The 622-nt window shown below is 31.7% G+C and overlaps 1 protein-coding gene across 1 annotated transcript in view; it reads left to right on the top strand.

Annotated features, from left to right (window-relative positions):
- The window catches only part of LOC100573935, a 2,515-nt gene continuing 1,893 nt past the window's right edge, over positions 1–622 (top strand). Inside the window, exon 1 of the mRNA XM_003240551.4 lies at positions 1–158. Within this exon, the coding sequence (XP_003240599.1) occupies positions 74–158 (85 nt within the window). The 5' untranslated portion in view covers positions 1–73. The remainder of the gene's footprint in view (positions 159–622) is intronic.

The raw sequence follows: 622 nt of genomic DNA, 5'->3' as shown, positions 1-622 counted from the left end.
AACACCTGTTTGAAATTATTTTGTATTATTTAATACAAATCAAGCGAATCGGCGCTCAACAATCCATATAAGAATGTTATATACTTCAGATATTTTTGTTTGTGTTCTTCTGTGTTCGCTACAAGGGCGGTTGGATGGTTTTCCCATACCAATACGATGTATGTATTACCTACCTAATATATTAAATGACAATTGTCTATCATTATAGATAACCAGTCTCTCGTTGATATTAAGAGGATGTCTGCGCATTAGGTATATTTTGTTTATTCTATTTATGACACCCACGTACAAAATGGAACATTTATGTTAAGCAGCATTGTAAGACCAACCTTGTACTAATCTTTATTATTAGTTTGAATTAATCTATTATCAAACTTAAAGTTAAAAACATTATACGTGTTCTTACGTAGGATTTTGTACAGTATTTCAATTTTAAAGCAAGATATGACCATTTTTAAATTGGAACATTTTACATAGGTACTTACACATAGGCGCAAATAGCGTTTGAGATTTGGGGGGGGGCTAATAGGGCTAATAGGGCCTTACTTTGATAACATTGAATAAGCTTAAAACAAAATGTATGAAATGTTTGGGAGGGCTATGGAATTTTTTTTTTTTTGGG

The sequence above is a fragment of the Acyrthosiphon pisum genome, chromosome X, assembly GCF_005508785.2.
Source record: "Acyrthosiphon pisum isolate AL4f chromosome X, pea_aphid_22Mar2018_4r6ur, whole genome shotgun sequence".
Classification (NCBI taxonomy): Eukaryota; Metazoa; Arthropoda; class Insecta; order Hemiptera; family Aphididae; genus Acyrthosiphon; species Acyrthosiphon pisum.
This window is presented reverse-complemented; position numbering and strand designations above follow the sequence as displayed.